The following is a 19,036-nucleotide window of genomic DNA, read 5'->3' as shown; positions in this document are numbered from 1 at the left end:
TGCATTTGCTCTTCCTCCTACTCTTACTACTCTGAGCTGACGGACCAGATGCGTTCAGGGTCAGTATGTAGTGTCCGTCGTCTGACTATCGATTGATAGCATGCCGCTGATACGCCAAAATGAACAACATGGATCAATTATTTTTATTTATTACTTAAAGGCTACATGCCTCTATTTTTTGTAATGTTCAAATGTTTTTAATAAAAGAGTGCGTGTTGAATTACATGGGATTTATTGTTGTTGTTTTTTTTACCTTGGTATCGAGAATCGTGGAAATTCACTGGTATTCGTATCGATTACTAGATTTCTGGTATCGTGACATCCCTAGTATTAATAAGTGTCTCCAGCGTCCACATTCAGGGCTACAGACTAATGTTTTGGATTGGTTGCATTGGTGTGCCCAACTTTTTCATTTAGGTGCACCAGCACATACTTTAGGTGCACCTAAATTAGAGGGAAGAGGGATGAGGAGAAGAGACGCTGAGCACAGACAGATTGATGACGGTCATCCCTCTGGTCATGGTACTCTAGTGACTGGAGGGTTGCTGGGAGCGAGCTGCAGGTTGAGCCCATCTGAAGCTTTGAATAATCGCTGTTAATTACTACCGAAGCTCCGGAGCCCAAAACATGGTACTACGGGGGTCATTTGATGTGATATGTTTACGGTTTACTTTATTGGTTGTTCTAGTCTTTTTTTAACATTATTTGTTAGATGTTCAAAATAAATCTATCTATTCTAAAGATAAAAAATTGCACCTCTACTACCCATCAAAACCAGTCTTTTACTATCTGGCACTGTCAATCTCCACTAATGCATTTCAGTGTAAAGCATCTTGTTTGAAGGCACCTCGATGATGGGTGATATGTGTTTACACCACAAGTGTCACCTGTGTCTTTGAATCACTGAAATATGGGTGTTCAGTTTTCCAGTACCCACAGAGCTTTATTGTCTATTTACATTGAGTAGGGAGATGGTTTGTTGCTGTGCTGTATTTTACCAGACCATGGTAAATTTGTTTTTCCAGATCTCACATTTGCTTTCTCTTGTAGTCACAATGAAGCAGGGGGCTGAATCACTGTGACTCAGGGCCTGCTATTCTTCTCAGAGATGCATGTTTGTTGTTGCCCAAGGTGAAAATAGGAGAGTGAGCCAGCTATTGTTTCGCCAAGAGAAATGTCATCTCCGCTCTCAATTCTGTTTTGCCTCTTGAAATAAAGGTTTGTCCAACCCTTGCTGCGCTCCCACACAAGAGACACGTGACACCCAGAATAATAATAGAGGGTTAAAGTGTGCTCTATAGCCAGTAGATACAATCTGAGCCTCTGTCAGTAGGTTGTTGAAATACTGAAAAGGTTATTGAAGAGCACATATGTAAAGGAAGAAACCTTTTTAAATCAAGTTTTCTTTGAAGTTGCAGATGGAAAGTGTTAAAATCATCTTAATCCAGATTGTATCTAGATATGATTTAACCTAATTACATTTACACCTGGTATTAAAATGTGTCTCCAGTGTCCACATTGATATCGAATCGCTCTGTCTGAAAGGGATGAGCGGAAGGCTGCCATAAGCTTTGTTTATGCTTGCACGAGGCACCGTGGCGCAGGCCTCAACAAATGGCGCGCGCACAATGAGCATGCACAAAGGGTTCATACTGGTATCGTATGAAACTATAAAACCTAAGGAATCCATTGGTACCAACCATGTCATACTAGCTCGTTGCGAAGGAGGTTAAATAACGCTCCAAACTTGTGCTAAATTTTGGCGAGAAAAAACTGCCGTGGCCATTTTCAATGGGGTCCCTTGACCTCTGATCTCAAGATATGTGAATGAAAATGGGTTCTATGGGTACCCACGAGTCTCCCCTTTACAGACATGCCCACTTTATGATAATCACACAGGACGCCGAGCATAAACCCGGCTTTACGCATGGTCTTACAGTCGCGCACTGCCGGAGAGGCGGTGCATAATACACGGACACATCAGCCTCAACATGCAGCGCTCTCCCAGAGATGACCACCACCTTCCTGTCTGCGCTCATCGTGTAAATGTGTAAATGTAATCAGGTTAAATCATTTAGATACAATCTGGATGCGAGATGCATTTTAATGCAAGATGTACAGGGATTCTGTCATGACCCCTTGCTGCTGTGTCTACAGAGCCCATTATGTTAATGGTAAAGTCATGTCTCCTAACACAAGCAAGTACAGTAGATTGCACGGAGGATTTCATTCAAGTCTTTTCTCCCAGTTAACCTCTTCCACTCCTTGAGGCCTCGGCTGACTTTACTTTTTTTCAGAGTAGCAAGCACAATTTTGTGAATTTTGTGCACAGTTATCATTGGACGAGTCTCCCCTTTACAGACATGCCCACTTTATGATAATCACATGCAGTTTGGGGCGAAAACCATGCAGTTATTTGCATTCAGTAAAAAAAAATTATTTTCGTCTATTTTAAAATGGTGTGTTTGAATATTTCTTTATACTGGGGTCCCTAAACAGTATTTAATTACATAAATTGGGTATCACTGTAAAGCTGAGACTCTTGTGGATCCAATGAGCCCAACCGTATTCATGTATGATGATGTTAGTCCCCATAATAGCCTTTTTTATTGTATTGAGACCATTTTTGAAACTTGACCTCACTGTATAAAATGACCTGTGGTGACCTCTAGGATAATCACAGCCTTGTGAAACTTTACAGCCACAAGCTAGAGACCTAGAGCATTCAGAGGATGTATGGCTTTCCTAGGTAGATTGACAATAAGGAGGTTTCTGAGCAGTTTCCAGAACAGAAGTGTTCGCCATCCCATCGCCGAAAAATGCAATTCTTGCAGAAATCTCCAAATGTCAAAAGTTTTTGATACCAAATCACAGCATGGCTAAATTTTCTATGACGTTCCTAAAGGTCTTGGTGTCTTAATGTGGTATTTTGGAGGGATTATTGATAATTTTGATCAATTCTCGAGTGTTAAAAAATTGTTAAATTTAGCACCAAATCTGTGTAACAAATGGTATCAACCCAAAAATTGCTGCAAAAACGTATGAGACATTATTGAGCATGGGAATGGCCATCGTATACTTCTATCATAATGTTCTTAGCCCTTATACACGGTCAGAATTTTTTTTAGTTAATCCATTTTTTTAAAATTTCTGATTTATGACTAGAACAACTTGACACACAGTGCTGAGCTGCATCTCAAGTTATTCTTCAGGTTCCCAGCTTTCAGATGATGTACACCACTTCTGTGTGACATATACTGCTGACCTGCTATCTCCCCCTAAAGACGCCCTGTACCCCCCTAAAAAAAGACAAAAATGGGTCTATGAAAAAGAAGAGTGGAAAAGTTTAAGCTTGTTTAAATTCCTCTGAGTCCTTTTAGATTTAAAACAAGGCAAGAAGAGCAAAGACCGCTATAGACGATGGTCAAATGTTGTGATTTTACATTTTTCTTATAATTTCATCTGAATCTCTTCACTTGTAATTTGATAAGGCAACTCTGGTATTACAGCCCACATTTCAGCGAGCTGTCTTTTTGTATCAGAGACGGTTGGACAGCTTGTCCTGTGTTTTATTTTCCTCCCATCACTGCTGAATTTTAGATGAGGAATCCAATTTACTCTAACAGCCCATTAGTTTATGTAACATGCAGACTTGCACCAGTGGGTTTTTAGAGATCGGATAGCGCCTTTGTAGGGAGTCATGCACACTGACACATGAATAAAAAGAAACCCATTATTGTTAGACCAGTGCATTAGCAGGCTGCATATTGTCTCTTTATTAAAAATGTAATAATAGCCAGTCAGTGTTGTCCACATCTGATATGATGGCGGTTCCTCCACACAGGTCACACAGTCCATATGGTTGTATTACTTTTGTGTGAGATGTCTGAGCAAGAAAATCTTTTTGTGTTGTGTGGGAGGGTTTTACTCAACAGTAACAAAACCTGCTTCACTCAGCCTTAAAAAAAGCTGCTCACCCACCATTAGTCTGGCTGTCAGTGGAGAGTTGCTGCTTTGCATTGCCCAAATGAGGCCTGAGCTGAATATATCGTACTCGGATTGTCGTGACCCAGCACTCCCAAATGGGTCGGTGATGCCTTGAGGGAAAAAAAAACCCCTGTAAGGCTGTATGATTAATGCTGCATACTGTACGTTGTTGTCCCTGTGCAGAGTTTAGGTGTGAGACTTACAGCAGCTTCCAGTTAGTCATCATACAGGTTTGATAGACAGGTGGGAGACACGGTTAAGAAGGGGAAATACAGCATTTTCTCACAAATTAAAATTTATGTCATAACAGTAATAATATCCTTTTAAGAAACAGATGTACGGTAGAGAGAGAGTGTGCAGATAAATACTTTCTTTCAGCCACGTATTCTTACAAATCCACTTATAACTTGGCATGTGCATGGCAGGATGAACCTGTTAGAGGGTCTTTGTAGTGTGTATCTCGGTGCATACAGCAGACTACACGTTAAAGATTCATATTTTTCACGAAAATTACAAATGTTCTGTCCCGGTAGTAGAAGCACACTATCCCGGGAACCCCTGGAAATGTACTTGTTTTTAAAGTACAACTTCAGCTACAGTCAAAATGCTTTGCCCATATTTCAAGCAAAGCTAAATGCAACAAGTAGAAATATGCATAAACCTATTACCACGTAAGTGTATTATTTGGTGGTATTAAATAATCATTAATGCAAAAGAACGACATTAATGTTGATCAACATTAGAATGGACAGAACAAACTTTGCATGCAGCTTGAACTTCGCCATAGCTGCGATAAATATAAAATAAAAAGCTCATTGCCTGTGATCTGTCTGCTGAGAACAGCCTCATGGAAGTTATATTTGACAATTGTTCCTTGTGTAAACAAATAAAATTCATTAAAGCAAGTGATTAAAATGAAGTCATTCTATTAAGCTTAGACGGATATTCAGTTAGTGTTCAGAGGCTGCTGGTGCGAGTTTCCATGAATTGCATTCATGCGGGAGGACGTAAAGGACTTGTGTATTTCTGTAGTAATACATACAGTATATTTTGTACCCATTGGCCTGTTTGATTTACATAACATTATACTGGTTGATGAATTTATTATGTTTGAAAATGTAATTTATTGTAATGCATTTTGATCTTACTCAAGTTGTTTTAAGATTATGATCAAGTGCAATTTTTAGGGTCTACAGGAGCAGCGAATGCCCTTTTTCTGAACGATTTCAAGATACAGATACAGAAACTGCATTGGGAATAAGAAGATTTCTCATTTCACTGAATAGTTTGTTTTTGAAGAAAACAAAAATCTTAAGGGTTGAAACTGAGATCAAATGATTTTTACAAAAAGAAGTGTATTTGTGTGTTTATAGCCTCAGGAAAAGTACCGTTCTTGGGGGAAATACTTTATTTTCTTTTTGGTATGAAAGAACTATCAGCTTCAATCTAAAAAAATTATCTAAATATATTATTGCATGAAAAACAATTCCCTATACTCACTGTTTCGTTGTGCCCACCCCTGCCTCATCTCTTTTTTTGTGACTGAATAATGGTTGCTGCTGCTTCTTTTATCTGAGCTGAGAGTAGAAGGGGTTTGACCTCCCCTCCTCCTCCTCCTCCTCCTCCTCCTCTTCATCACCCTGTCTCTATCTCCTCCTCCTCCTCTGTCATTGCTTCTCTTTCTGGAGTTGAAAGATAAGAATCTGAGGTATGTTAGTCATTTTCTGGCTGAGCGGCACCCTACGACTAAGGCATTGAGATAAGGAGGTGTGTGTGTGTGTGTGTGTGTTGAGTTTGCCTGGCAACAGGTGAAAAGACTGAGATGAGACTGTTGATAGTAATATGGTTTGAGCTTTTCTCACTGCTGTTGCCACCTCTCTCCTCTTTATACTGCCTGCACCTCCTGCCTCTCTCATCATCCCAAGCTGCCTTTTGATGAGGAGTGCACCACTTTGACCCGGCTGCGACTAATAACTAAAGCAGTCACCGTCGTAAAAAATGCATGAAGCTGATCTGCAATTAAAAAAGGCTTGATGTTGTTGACAGTAAAGCGTCAGTGCTAAGTGTGCCATCTGACACAGCACAGGTTCACTGGGTTTATCGCCTGTTGCATGTTGTCACAGTTACTTTGTCGCACATGGCGTTACGTGTGCGTTGTATGTTTGTTGTCTGTGGGCTGAGGAAGAGATGCGCCTGATGTCAGAGGTTGAGGTGGGTGTATGAGTCATGACGGGGGTGGTGGCGGCTGGTCCGACGGTTTGACGACATTGCCTGCTGGAGCAGATGGTTTCAGTCACCATGGAGGGGGAGCACAGTTAGAGGTACAGTGAGAGATGCTTCATCTCATTCAGAGGTGGCTTATTGTCGGTATGCTCTGCATCTCTAAGAGGTGTTAAAGGCAACTCTGCATAGTTATACCAGGCAGTAAGAGGCTTGCTTTATAAAGGCTTTTCCACTCTAGCAAGAATAAACTCTGGAGGAGAGGAATGCTTTTCAATGTTTGGAGTTATTTCATTTAAACATTTCCACTCCCACAAGTTTCCATAAATGGATCTTGACGAATCCCTGCATCACGTTGTTTGGACATAAATCAGCCAAGACTTGTTTTGCATTTGCTTTGGCACCGGCAACATTGGCCACTGCCAAAGCATCTTTCTTTGTCCATAAACGCAGCCATTACACACTAGTATTAGGCTTTATTTTGTGACCCAGCATAATCACCCTGTTGACTTATAATGTGTGATAGGTCAAATGTATTATTCAGCTGGCACTGCTCCAAAGAACTTACCTTAACTTAAACATTCCTCAAATTCACTCTTTGACATTCTTCTCTCTCCAGATATTAATGTGTTTAATTTGATATTGATTTATTTCTTTAATGTTTGTATTTCATTCATCATTTAAAGGGGCACTCCACTGATTTAATGTATGAGGTTCAGTTGACTTTTGTCATCAGGGCTATTTCAGCTTGAGTTTGAAAACAAAAAAATTATAACATTATATAATTATATAGGCAGGGGAAGTTTATCGAAAGATGCAATGTATTGTAGGTCCGGCCTCGATCTGGGTCTGATTCACATGAACTCAGAAAGGGAAATATTTCTGGATTTGTCCATTTGTGCATTTTACAACTTTTAGGACCTAATGATTTAAATAAGCGTTCATACTGGGAAGTTGATTTACCTAAAAAACAAAAAAACTAATGGAAGTTGTACCACTGTTTGGCCACTACGTAAAATTTGCTTCAAAGCCCGGCGCTCTTCCTGAGGGCTTGATATCTTGACATCAATTTTAATCAGTCTTTTTTTTTTTTTAAATGTGTCCCACTCTAGTCCCGCACCTTTGTGGAAGTGCATTATTATATACAGTGTATAAAATATAATGTTTCATCGCCTATTTGTTTGTGTCACTGTCTTTTTTTCTGTATTCTTATTAATACTATTGATAGATAATTGCAATTTAAAAAAAATGTTTTTGTCACATCTGGTATATAATACTTTTGTGCCAGCAACAGTTAAGGCCAGAGGCATTATGTTTTTGGGTTATCCGTCCAGACCATAATTGCGAACTTGATATCTCAGGAATGCCTCAAAGGAATTTCTTCAAATTGGTCACAAACGTCCACTTGGACTCAAGGATGAACTGATTAGATTTTTGTGGTCAAAGGTCACTGTGACCTCACGTCCCTCCCACTCTTGTGAAAGCGATATCTCAGGAACGCCTGGAATGAATTTTATTACATTTGGCACAAACCGCCACTTGGACTGAAGGATGAAATAATTAGAATTTGGTGGTAAAAGGTCACTGTGACCTCACAAAACACGTTTTAGGCCATAACTCATATGCTAATTATGACAATTTCACACAGATGACTAATAGGATAAAAGTATGAAGTGATGACAGTTTGGAGGCATACAACTGCGAGGCGGTAAGTAATCTTGCCAATCATTCTACATTGTAGTGGTGGGAAAATATTTCCACCCAGAGAAAGTCAACTTTGTTCCCATTTGGTTCCTGTGAACTAGTTCATTGAAATTGTCATAAGCTCAGGGCATTCCTGTATCACCTCAAAGAGGGAGACTCATTAAGAGAAAAACAAATCAGGAGAGGGGAATAATCATATTGTTACAGCAACTCAACTCATATTTAGAGGGGAATAACTTTGGTTATCAACACTTTTGACAATTACAATATTACTGAAGTTGGAAAATTAAATATTTTCACTGCACATTCTTGGAAAAATAGTATATTGCTACTGACGTTGACGATGACACACATCAGAGTGCAATGCAGAGAGATAAAAAGAGGCTCTCCTTGAGGGAAAAGGGCAGGATTTATCTCACAGACTGGCCTACTTTTAAAACACCAAATATCTTTACTGGAGCTGAGAGGGTTTGAAGGAGCTCCCAAAAGGCTTCTGCAGGTGGAGTTGCTTCACCGTGGCAGCAGTGAGACAGTATAATTTACTGTCAGTCATTACAGCTGGCTGTGTGAAGGTGAGAGCAGAGCTGAGCATGTTTTGATTAAATTGTTAACTTACAATGTGTGGCATTATTGTATGATGACATTGTGAGAGTGTTCCTTTTATTTTAGCAAATCAATAATGATGGTTTATGACTGTTGTTTTATCACAAATTTTCACTATGTCACTATCATTGCGGACTTTATTATATTCTGTATGTTCTCTTCTGCCCAGATGTCGAAGCAAACATCGGACTTTTGCAGAGTCCAGGTCAGTCCTCTTACACTCATGTTAACCTGTCGTTTACCTGTGTGTCCATCTCAACAGATGCCTGTACAGGCGTCCTGTGTTTTGGTTCGCTTAGAAACGGTCCACGACCACCTCTCACAAGCTGTCTCGGACCGGTTATTTTGGTCCGCACCTGCGTTCACAATTGCCCAAAACAAACGCACCACAGTTCCTTTAAAATGGACTAAATGCTGGCTTGTGAAAGTGCCCTTTTAAGTCTTTTGCATCTCTGATCACCCTTTGTATCACTGTTGGCTGAGGTCAGCTCTGTTGCAATAGTGATGTCAGGATGTGCAGACCACACCTTGAGTACACTTCTACCTCACTGCAGCGAAGTAAGAACTTCAGCTGCTGGGGGTCGTTAAAAACTATGAAGGTGGTCTTTATCATTTAGAAGTGTTGACTATTGTGTTTATGTTTTTCCAAGTTGTAGTCATCGGTAGAAATCCACAACAGTAATATTCACGGGACTGTGCAAAATGTAGAGACATTTTCACTAGTGTCGCTATCTTGTTTGGTCATTTCTTGTAGTGTCAAGAGGCAGAACTTTTGAAATCTTTTCACACAGACTCATATACATATATATACAATTTTTCTTTTTAATACCAATTTAAAGTCTTATAAACCACACGGTACACAGAGAAAGTGTGTTGCATCTACTGAAATACTTTAATAATGCCCTCTATCAATAGAAATGTATAGTCATATACTGTATAAAAGCCACCAGAAATATCACCTGTCTACTTTCCATACTACCTGTGGGGGACACTAAACGTGAACATTTTTAAATTAATATATAGTGTCTCTAATTAGCTGCCAATAAGCCCTGCAAATGACAGATAACTCATACATCGCGAGTCATAAAGTCATAATCATGATATGAAAATGCTAAAATTGATAGGTTATTTTTGTAAAGGGTTGTCAAAGGCAGCATTCTGCCACTTTCAAACTGAGTTGTCTAAAGTGGGTCATGATCTGAAGAATTCATTCAGGGATCAGAAACCCAGGAACATCCTGAACTGTTCTGACTACTAATATGTGTGACGACAAAGAATATGCTGCACATTGTGTTATTTTTGTCCTTGAATTTTCTGAACACCTTGTAGATTGTTCCAAACATGTAGAGCATTGTTAGTGACATGCAGAGGAGTATTCAAAGAAAATGTTCTGGTTTTGCTAAAGCTGAAAGAGTGAGCCAGTTTAGGGTGTCTCTCCCACTCATTTCTTATTATCGGAAGATTCTGGAAACTTTACACAAATAATGCTCTCGCCTGCCTCACTGGAGTGTACAGACTGTAATTTCATGCTATTTAATCAGGATTTAATCATTATCAGTGTACCTTTTATGCTATTGGATGCAAGCAAAATAGCCATGATCCCAGTATATTTCTAAGACTTCCTGTTAAGGGTGCTCCGATCAATCGGCCACCGATCTTTAGCGGCCGATATTCGTTGTAAAGGGTTTGATCGGTGGTCTCTATAATGGCCCATCAGAAGAGCCGATCAGATTACACGTACGTGCAGGCCGGCTCGCCATCTGCAGCGATAGTTTCTCCGTCTGTCTGGTCTATTTTTCTGTGAGCCGCGAGCGAATTTCCTGCACCAACAGAGCGAGTGTTGTGAATTTTGGAAATGATTACATCAATCTTTTTTCAATGAATTTTGACTTTTGGACTTTACAACGCTCTGGAGTTATTGGAAATGTTTAGATTACACTTCGCTTCTCCTCTGCTCTGCGGTGTGTGTGTGTATGCCGAGGCTAAACCGGGGCACTCGGTGAAATACGAGATCAGAGTGGTGCGCCGCTGCAGAATGAATATGAGGGAAACACTGATTAATGTAGAATGAATAGACATGCAAACATGTTCACTTACTGTAGAATTCGAACAACATTATGGATGAAGCTTCGAACTACTCGGTAGAGCTCTTTTGAGTATGAGCGTGAAGGAAACCAAATTGTCGAGCGTGATGATGTCATTGTTTATATAGCCTGCCTATACATTTTAAGCTCAATGAGCACGTAAAAAGAGCATAAGAGCAGGATCGCTTGTTGACTGATGCAGAGAAATAGCTTCAAATAGACCCCGTGAACGCTGATCGGATCGGCCGATTCTTCTTCCAGCGATCGGTGATCAGCCCCAAAAATCCTGATCGGAGCACCCTTACAGGCTGTCTGATGTTGTTCTTTAATGCAAAGTAACTTTACAACACTTAACATTATTAAAAGCAGTATTTGACAGGCTTCTACACCAAGCAATGACTTAGGCATTAAACGGTACACAGACTTTTGCAGATACACTTTCCAATAGTTTCAGTGTCTTTTTTTATTTGTAAAATATTCACATTGAAAAGTACTAATAGGCATTGTTGTGGCACTGACTTCACAGAGGCTCACAGCACTAACAAACACACAGTGTATTCAGTTCACATGCATCATGCTAGATTCAAAGCCCTTACAATAATCACGGTTCTTTGCACTTAAACTCGACTCGTCCACATGATCTGAGAAACAGTTAGTGTTGCTTCAGTCAGATTTTGGACGTGAAGTTTGTTAGTCCATCCTCAAAAAACATCCTCAATGCGCCGTGGTTTTCCCTCCAGGCTCCAGAGAGGCTAATAAACTAAACACAAGCTATTAAACCAACTAAACACAGCACACACAGTGTAAAGCAACACACACACATACACACAGGCACAGACTGTAGTAAAAGCTGAATGGCACAACAGTGCACATCACGGCTGGTTTTGAAGGCTTTTGTAGCTGTTGACAAAGCAGCAGAAGCAGTTCATGTGCAGAGACAAATCCACTGATAAAGCTGTCGATGCTCAGACTCTCGGTTTGATCCCTTCATCTTCTCTATGGAAACATTCACTGTTGGCTTGTCTTCCATATTACAGAGTAGTTTGATATCCAATTCAAATGCAATTTCATAAATGCTCAGTTGATCTGGATCATTCTGAATTATATAAATACTAGCTTACAAAGCAGAGTAAAGGTTGATTAATCACCCCAAACTTTGTAAGCCAGCATTGTGCAGTAAACATATAAACACTGTCGTGTGAGACAGTCCTAACCCACCTGTTCTTCTCCCACCCAATGACACATTACAGCTCAGCACACGTTACAAGATCTTCAAGCCAATACCTTACGTTAGCAGGGTGGATATGGATTCAGGCACTACTCTTTTCCCTCTCTGCCTTCCCCACTTCTCCTCTCTCTTCCCTCGGTTTCCCTTCATCCTACTTGACAAAGTGCAGGGCCTCAGCCGCCACCACAGAGCCTTTGCTGCTGTCGAGACTGGTGACCAGCTTGAAGCCAGATCTCAGCGCTAGCATCACTGTCTCTAGTTTCAGACAGTCAAGTGTGCACAAGAATGTGCTGTCCTCCTTCAGTACGAGCCGCGAGCCCGGCTCCGACTTGATGAAGTGTCGGAACTGGATCACGTTGGACGACACCTCAAATTCTTCCGGGAAGCCGTCCAGGCGGCTCTTGGAGATCTGCACCAGCCGCCCTTTGACCTTGTCGATGAAGGTGGAGTCACTGCAGTACACCTTGAGGCCCTGCGACCTCTCGTGGCTATCCGTCATCTCCAAAAAGGCGGCCTCCCGCTGAGCCGCCCTCTGACTTTCCCACTCGACCACGGCTTCCACCAGTTCACTCAGACGGTAAAAGTCAGCCTCCCTTCGCAGGAGCCCTGCCTCCCGGAAGTCGTCAGGCAGCTGGAGCTCTCCGCTTCGGAGGTAGTTGAGCACGTGGCGAAAAACTGGACCATCTCTATCGATGAACGGGTTGCCCATGGAATCGGTGTGCTGAACCGGCTTCTTACCATTGGCCAGCTCTTCCAGAAAGGAACCCTGGTGTTTGACAAGGGTGGTCCGATGGGCGGTGTACAGGAACCCCCCTACGTTGATGGTGATGGTGCCTGAAGAGGGCTTCTTGAAGCTCTTGCTGGGCTGCAGCAGGTCCGGGTTGATATGCCTCAGTTCACTTTCCATCCTTCTGAGGTTCCATTCCATTCTCCAGTCACCCTCTCCAACCTCGACCCAGCCGCCTCAGAGCTGGTGCGTCTGCAGTGCAAATCGGGTCGGGGTTTTTTTTCTCTTCCCTTTTGGATTGGGTCGTGTGAGTCTGTGCTGCTGCAGGGAAAAATGAAAAGGTGTTGTCAGCTGTCGTATAGTGAGAGGGAATGTGTCTGAGAGTGTGTGATGGTGGATGGGTGAGTGCTGTCTGGCAGAGGAGCTACAGTGAACTGGGAGCCGAAAACAGACTGGCTCTCTGTGCTGCTCGGTGTCTCTCCTCTCCCTCTCTCTCTCCCTTTATCTCTCTCTTAAGGAGTGGGTGGGCACACAGCGTCACATTCAGGGAGGAGAGAGAGGGAATATGTGAGCAAACAACAGAAGAGTCGGACTCCAGAAGCTCTTTCTTTCTTTTTTTTTTGCTCGCTTTCCCTAATTATCTTTTGATTAAAAGGTGCAGAGCTCAGCTCTAGCTCTCACACACACACACACACACACACACACACATGCACACACACACACACACACACACACCCTTCACCAGATGGAGGCGGGGGGGGGGGGATGCCTCCACCATTTTTGTGGTGTGAAACTGTCTCAGCCTGTGTGAGTCTGAATATGAAACTCCTTTTGCAGCCAAATCCATCTGGTTGAACACACAGTGCTACATGTGAACTGGAATCTGTTTGAATAGGAGTCCAGTTTAATTCAGGTCTTTGCTGCCGTGCTTTTTCTGTCTCGTCTCTGGTTATGACAGCGAGAAGTAGGCTGCTAACCTTACTTATGTAAATGAAAGCAACAGGGAACGCATTCATATATACACATCCTGTTTTCTTTCTTGCAAGGTAACAAGCAGTCCTCTGTCTTAGCAAATGTTGCTTGTGCATTGATTGTGTGTGTTTGCTGGCTTTGGGGTCCTGTGGACGAAATGGACTAATTACATTCAAAGGTGGTGTGGTCAAGTAGGACAGGTTATGACTGGCTCATGCTTTGGCCTGTAGCCCCCCTTAGGGGAGTTGCACTAAACTGGTAATTTGGTACAAATGCCTCATACAGTACCACCACTGTGTGTATTTCACATAGCAGTTTCTCTCCCAGTGCAACTGCGGATGTGTAAAAATCACGGTTCATATGAAACCTGAGGAAATACACAGAGAGCCTGTAAAAGTAAAGTATGTTCGGATAATGTTTTTGGTTTCTGACTGGTTACAGTGTTTTAAAAAAACTCAATGTACCCTGTAGACGATTGGATCTGGTGCTCCATGCTAACACTTGAACATACTGGACACTGTGCTGATTAAAACATTTTCATTCTAGGAAAGCAATAATGGCTTATAGTATTAAATCAAATGTGGCTTAGTCTGGCAGATTTATTTTGTGTATTAACTTCCAGGCGGTGCTCGAAGTGTGTGTGTTTGGTCAGCAGAGACTGTACATCTAAAAATCAATGTGTTGTGAATATATTAGTCTGCCTGCTTCAGCTACCAAATAGTGAGTTAATGATTTAAAAACAAAAATACAACAGAAAATATGCTTAAAATCAAGACCCCGTCTTTCTATCAGTGTCTTCGTCAAATGTCAAATGTTTCTTGTGTTGTAAGTAACAACATTCATCATTTTATGAGATATTTAAAAAACCATGGGGGAAGAAGTAGAAAATGGCACAAAACAAAAACTCGGGCAGACAACCCAGACTCTAAATTTATGTTTGTGCTGGATTCTGACCCCAACAACAATTCTGTTAGGAATATTTCAGCCCAGATGGTTTGTAACCTACTTCGGATGTTTTTTTTACACCAGGGAGGCAATGCCAGTCATTTTGCATAATTTATCAGCACTTACACTGACATAGACAAAATACCTGGATTGTGGCAGTATTCGTCACTGCAGGGCAGCAGACACAGTGGGCTTGCTTTGCAGGGATGTTTATATCTCAGACTACTCGGTGGCTAAATCTTGTTTATTCACATATTTCACAGATGATGACTTGGATGTACTGAACATCACAGACAAGAGTAGAAGGGTGCTTGATTGATAGATTAGATTAGATTTAGGGCTGCAGTCGCAAATTATTGTTTCAATTAATCTATAAATCGTTTGGTCTATAAAACATCAATAAATTATGATAAATGACCATCCCAGTTTTTCACAGTCCTAGATGGAGTCTTCAGATTTCTTGTTTTGTCTGACCATTTTGTCCAAACCCCAAAGATATTCAGTTTATTACCTTAAAGGGACTGTTTGTAACTTTCTAAGCGTATAAATGTAGCGGGTCGGCACACATGCGCGCTCGCATATGCGCGCTCACGTGTGGCCGCTGTCTCGTCTCCTCTGCCTGCTCGCCTTCACTCAGACAGCGCGCGCGTTCTCGCGTACTCGCTCCACCTCTAGACGTGAACGCGCGCTCACTCCACACTGCAGAAGAGTTAGTTTAGCTCTGAGAATATCTAGTGAATGTAGAGTGGACGTTTGTGCAGAAATAAATGCTGCAGCTCCTCCAGACCAACGGAGGTTTCCCGTGTCTTGGGAAGTAACGGGGCTCCGCAGAGAGAAACGTTACCGTCTCGTTACCGACCGGTTGCCGGTGTCTTCCTGCTCTCTCCGTCTGCGGGCGGAGGCAGACGAGTTTCTCGCTGGGGAGCCCCGCTGCTGAAGCCTGCGCTGAGGTAGGAGAAGCAAACACAGTATCATCATTGATTCATGGAGAGACCTTCGTCTGGTCAGCTAACATTACTGCCAAGCAGCTGAAATATAGAGTGATATTGTGCTTTTAGCTGACGTGTGTCGCCTCACTGTTTTGAGCGATGCTCGTTCATGTCCATTTAGAGCGAGCACAAGCACGAGCCCGACGCTGACTTTCGTTGATTTCACGGCCACAGGTGTCGCTGTTAAGAAGCATTCCTGAAAGTTACAAATAGTCCCTTTAAAGGACAAAGTAAACCAGCAAATATTCCCATTTGAGATGCTGGAACCAGTGTATGTTTGGCATTTTTGCTTATAAAATGACCTAAACGATTAATAGATATCTAAATGGTTGCTCCAGTTAACTGTAATTTATTTTCACTTGACGAATCGCTTCAGCTCTAATTAGATTAGATAAAATTGAATGATCCCAGTGAGAAAATTGGGCTGTTACACCTATTTTAAGTTGTAGTGATATACAGTGAAAAGGTTATAAATAAGTACAGAGTTAAAGGAGGTTGTATACACATACTGGACTCCAGCAGAACATGATATATAAAGTAACAGCATTAGTATTGGCACTTGCAGAACCTTTTGTGCATCATAATAAGTTGAAAAGTTAAGAAAAAAACAGTTTCTACACGTTGTGAGAGTGACTCTACAAAGGAACTGGATGGTCTTGGTGTTAATACCGACCCTACAGACATGAGAGCTACCAAACCAACTACCAATCATCAGTGGGTGTATGCTCCTTTCTTACGAGTGCGGCATACGAGTTCACTCAAAGGTCGGTAACTGTTTGATTACTTCTTATTGTGTGCCTCAAGCCACCAATGTTTCTCTACCAAGGACCAGCTCTCACTTAGCAAACAGTTGGATGAAGTGCATTCGTCATGTTCTGGTCCACATTGTTGAGAAAAGCTTAGCAACTGTACAGTCTCGATGATGCTCAGATTCACCCTCTTGGCACCCACGATCCTGCCTTCTTCAAAGTCTGTGGGATCACACTTGAGGCCACTTCTCAGCAGTCTGTTCACATGCAAAGTAGCTGTAGAAAATGAAGGTCTTGTTGCATGCACCTGTTTATTTAGCAACACAAATGAAAAAGGAGACAATTTATGTTTTCCTGGGCCTGTGTTTATGAAACTTAAATACACTTCAGAATGCTCCAGAGATAATTTAATCAAATGTGTGTTTGGAGGTTAAAGGTGCTACATTTGAAATTCAAAGCATTAACATAGACACAGTAAACACAGATACAAAAGCAAAAAGCGCAAACAAATGCAATGCACTTAAAGCTGCAGTCAGTAACTTTGAGCAAATATGATAAAGTTGTTTTATAGAACTGTCACTATATGTTGACAGTAGTGCATGAGACCGGTAATCTGTGAATAAAATAATGTTCCTCTTCCTTCTCTTAGTACTCCTAATGGTATTTGCAAGTTTCCACCAACAAAAGTTTCTAAACAAAAACAACCGAATCCAAAATTTGATGAAGTTTTGTCCCAGGTCACTAAAGTTACATGTATCTATGCTTGTCCATGTGCAAGAGCATGAAAAACATATTCAAATTTTCATTTGAGAGATAACACAATCATGGAAACAATCCAAGCTCTTTTCCCCAACAAACTAAATAAAAGAAAAACCATAAGCAACATGTGTGTTACATTCGTGCAACAGGTTGTCAACTAGTTACGCCTCAGCACTAGTGCTGTAAATGGAAGTGTATTGCAGAGGAATTAGCTGAAGATTCATTTTTAAACTGAAACACTCAATTCAAACCCAGCGGGTTACTGAAATAATGCCTTCTGTGTGTGTGTTTATTCGGGAGAAGATCCCAGAATGACAGCTCTCTCTGTCTCTGCGGCGATTTTCTAATCATAAGTGATTAGTGGTATCATCAACAACACTCAATTGGAATTGCAAACGAGGCCAAGATGCAGCAGAGAGGATTGTGGGAGGTCTGACCTGCTTTCTGCCTCCTGTTCGTTAAAACTGGCTCATCGAGGATGATCATTATCTTCAAAGTCAGTGAGAATCTGTTTGTCACAGCTGTTGCGTCTCTTTATCAAAATGACAGCTTAGGATGTTCAAATTAAATCTCCCAAAATGCTGCTAGCACGGAGTCTCCCTCCCTTTGTAAAGGTGGTGAATTATTCATAGAGCTGCTCTAAGAGCTTGTGGTGTAACGTGGAGTCACTGACTGCTGTGAAGCTGGCATGGCAACCACTTAAAATAGGGTCTTATATGAGCTCAGAGCTGTCAATCTCTCGCTTCACTCATTATTGATGTCCATCTACTGTATGGAGCCTTTGTGTGTGTTGAGGTTAAAGTTCATCTGATGGATCAAACTGTTCAGGTGTACTATTATTTTTAAAGAAATCAGACATATCCCCCTACCTGGGTTTCAGTGGAGCATTGTTGTCACATGGTCTACATAATGTTTTATGGACTTTTTAAAATGTTGAATTTTGATATTAATCTGGAAAGTTGGTACAATACGACTAGTCAGGCGGTTCGGTACAAACAGCTTGTGATTTTTAGGTTATAGCGGGTTCATAACTAAATAATGATCCAAACCTGTGCTAAATTTTGGCGAGGAAAAACTGGCATGACCATTTTCAAAGAGGTCCCTTGACATCTGACCTCAAGATATGTGAATGTAAATGGGTTCTATGGGTACCCACGAGTCTCCTCTTTACAGACATGCCCACTTTATGATAATCACATGCAGTTCGGAGCAAGTCATAGTCAAGTCAGCACACTGACACACTGACAGCTGTTGTTGCCTGTTGGGCTGCAGTTTGCCATGTTATGATTAAAGCATTTTTGGATGCTAAATGCAGTACCTGTGAGGGTTTCTGGACAATATTTGTCATTGTTTTATGTTGCTTATTGATTTCCAATTATAAATATATCCATACATTTGCATAAAGCAGCATATTTGCCCACCTGCATGTTGATAAGAGTATTAAATACTTGACAAATCTCCCTTTTAAGGTACATTTTGAACAGATAAAAAACAGCCACATCAAACATGAAACCATTTTTAAAAGTTGTTCTGTAATCTTAAAATATTTTCTTGTTTACCTTCTTAAAACCCAGGATGCAGCATTTTGAAAAAGCTTGCAAACAGCCAATGAGTTTCTAAGGGTGAGAAATAGACTTCCAGCAGTCCAGTCCAGTAGTAATTCAATAATCCACCAGTGTTCTCTGCATTAGTAGCACTTTGAAGCCTATTTGTTGCATATGGATAGTCCATGTTAAAATCAAAACGAGTGGGCTGAGTACATTTGCATCGGAAAATCACTGCACAGTTAATGAATGAAATCATTAAATTTCCTTAATGAAGCAGCCTCTGGGCTTGGTAGAGATTAGCTATAATGGAAAATTATATTTGGAGATCCAATCAGTGACTTCACCCCCCCCCCCCCCCCCCCCCTCTCTTATTGCTTCCTTGTTGTCATAATGTGTAGACAAGACTCTGTCACTACTGTCTGTGTAAAGAGAGTCAATTTTACCTTTTCTGTTGCAGATAGGTCCCACACTTCTGGAGGGACCGACATATTAGAGCCAAATTATGCTGACGTCCATGTACCA

The 19,036-nt window shown here is 41.3% G+C and overlaps 2 protein-coding genes across 4 annotated transcripts in view; one reads left to right on the top strand and one right to left on the bottom strand.

The window, feature by feature from the left end:
• Positions 1-19,036, top strand: part of LOC141782880 (general transcription factor IIF subunit 2-like) — a 59,816-nt gene that overhangs the window by 25,728 nt on the left and 15,052 nt on the right. The gene's annotated exons all lie outside the window — the stretch shown is intronic.
• Positions 11,044-13,061, bottom strand: kctd4 (potassium channel tetramerization domain containing 4). The gene has a single exon (XM_074659713.1). It carries the CDS (start codon positions 12,752-12,754, stop codon positions 11,978-11,980), a length of 777 nt encoding a protein of 258 aa, XP_074515814.1. The 5' UTR covers positions 12,755-13,061; the 3' UTR covers positions 11,044-11,977.

The sequence above is a fragment of the Sebastes fasciatus genome, chromosome 14, assembly GCF_043250625.1.
Source record: "Sebastes fasciatus isolate fSebFas1 chromosome 14, fSebFas1.pri, whole genome shotgun sequence".
Taxonomy (NCBI): Eukaryota; Metazoa; Chordata; class Actinopteri; order Perciformes; family Sebastidae; genus Sebastes; species Sebastes fasciatus.
This window is presented reverse-complemented; position numbering and strand designations above follow the sequence as displayed.